At 54.6% G+C, this 2354-nt stretch overlaps 1 protein-coding gene across 1 annotated transcript; it reads left to right on the top strand.

Moving 5' to 3' along the window:
* Positions 1–1533, top strand: LOC308314647 (aarF domain-containing protein kinase 1-like; the record flags this gene model as incomplete). The annotated part of the gene is made up of 1 exon (XM_080762279.1): positions 1–1533. The coding sequence occupies one exon, from the start codon at positions 1–3 to the stop codon at positions 1531–1533; it is 1533 nt and encodes a 510-aa protein (XP_080618405.1).
* Positions 1534–2354: the final 821 nt, after the last annotated feature.

Below are 2354 nucleotides of genomic sequence, written 5' to 3' on the forward strand. Positions count from 1 at the left end.
ATGGCTGTCCGGCTGCTGAAAGTGTCCTCTTTGGCCTCGGCGTTTGCCTCCTCTGGCTTTTACCTTTACCACAACAAGGACCCCAACGATCTCAGCGTCGTTCGGTTCGGACACGCCGCTGCCGCGACGGCCGTCATCAGCTACGATTACCTCACTGCTTTCAGACACGTGCAACATGGAACAGAGGCGTACGCCAGCCTGAGGTCCAAGGTACACCGGCGTTCGGCAGAGCGCCTGAGGGACCTGTGCTGTGCCAACCGTGGGATCTTCATCAAGGTCGGCCAACACCTGGGAGCCATGAACTACCTGCTGCCTGAGGAGTACACCTCCACCCTGAAGGTCCTGCACAGCCGTGCTCCACAGAGCACCCTGGAGGAGGTCCAGCAGGTCATCCGAGAGGACCTGGGCCTCGAAGACCTGTCTGAGCTATTTGTGTCCTTTGAGGAGAAGCCCCGGGGAGCCGCTTCTTTAGCCCAGGTCCACAAAGCCGTGCTCCGCGACGGCAGGACGGTGGCCGTCAAGGTCCAGCACCCCAAAGTCCGCGAGCAGAGCTCCAAGGACATCGAGGGCATGGAGCTGCTGTTCAAGGCGGTGCACTGGCTCTTCCTGGACTTTGCCTTCATGTGGGTCGTGGACGAGGTCAAGAGGAACATCCCTATCGAACTGGACTTCCTCAATGAGGCACGCAACGCCGAGAAGGTGTCGCTCATGCTGTCGCATTTGACCTTCCTCAAGATCCCTCGGGTCCACTGGGACCTGTCCACCAACAGAGTTCTGACCATGGACTTTGCAGACGGCGGAGAGGTCAGCGACCGTGACTACATGAAGAGACACGGCATCAACGTCAACGACATCTCCCAGAACTTGGGGGAGATGTACAGCGAGATGATATTCGTGCACGGTTTCGTACACTGTGACCCGCACCCTGGCAACGTGCTGGTACACAAGTGTCCCTTCAGCAACAAGACGGAGGTTGTCCTACTCGATCACGGACTCTACCAGGTGCTGCAGCCAGACTTACGGTTGGACTACTGTCATCTGTGGCAGGCTCTGATCCGAGCGGACATGTCCGAGGTGGAGCGTTATAGTCGTAGGATGGGCGCCGGAGATCTGCACCCACTGTTCGCCTGCATCCTCACCGCCAGAGCCTGGTCCTCCGTTAACACGGGCATCAGCTCCACGCCTCTCACGAGCTCGGAGGACGTGAAGATCCGGACCAACGCCGCGCTGTACCTGCCCCAGATCAGCGAGCTTCTCAACCGCATGCCGCGGCCGATGCTGCTGCTGCTGAAGACCAACGAGCTGCTGCGCGGCATCGAGGTGGCGCTGGGAACCAGAGCCAGCTCCTCCAGCTTCATCAACATGTCGCGCTGCTGCGTCCGCGCCCTGGCGAGGCACGAGAAGAGCACGGCGAGGTCCGCGATGCAGTGGCTCCAGGTTACGGCAGCGGAGAGGCTGAACCTGTGGCGGATCAGTGCCTACAAACTCTACCTTTGGTGGGTAACTATCCTCTCATGGCTTCCTGGACGCTGAAATTTACCTCTTTTGGCCCGTAACTGTATTTCACTCTGGCGTTTACGTTTACATTTACATTACAGAACCCCAACGACCTCAGCATCGTTCGCTTTGGTCATATATACTGCTGCCACAACTAACTTAGTGTTTTCAGCATAACTCGAACCTAACCTCTAAATACATAATTATACTTCTAACTCGAATCTATTCTAAATTAAAAAAAATACGGCGAGGAAACCTGCAGGACAATTATTGTCCTCCTCACACTGTATATTTCTCAAATGTTATTCATTTGGCGCTCACAATAACGGTATACATACAAAGCACACACGTGTACGCACACCACTCATATTACTTTGTTTTCATGTCTGTATTACAAAATACAAGAAAATGAACCAGATCATCATCATAGTATAATTGACTAATAACTGTTGACTTGGCTCCCTGTATGTTTTAGGGTATTACGTTTAAAACTGTATTTTTTGTTTATAAATCTTTCCATGGGCTAGCACCATCTTATATTTCTGACCTTTCTGACCTGACAAGGACATTGAGATCAGCAGGCAAGCTGCTGCTGCTGGTCCCCATGCACCAAGCTGCTGCTGGTGCTCCCCATGCACTATGCTGCTGCTGGTGCTCCCCATGCACTATGCTGCTGCTGGTGGTCCCCATGCACTAAGCTGCTGCTGCTGGTCCCCATGCACCAAGCTGCTGCTGGTGGTCCCCATGCACTAAGCTGCTGCTGCTGGTCCCCATGCACTAAGCTGCTGCTGCTGGTCCCCATGCACTAAGCTGCTGCTGGTCCCCATGCACTAAGCTGCTGCTGCTGGTCCCCATGC

The sequence above is a fragment of the Protomyctophum bolini genome, assembly GCF_963924005.1.
Source record: "Protomyctophum bolini genome assembly, chromosome: 4".
NCBI classification, from domain to species: domain Eukaryota; kingdom Metazoa; phylum Chordata; class Actinopteri; order Myctophiformes; family Myctophidae; genus Protomyctophum; species Protomyctophum bolini.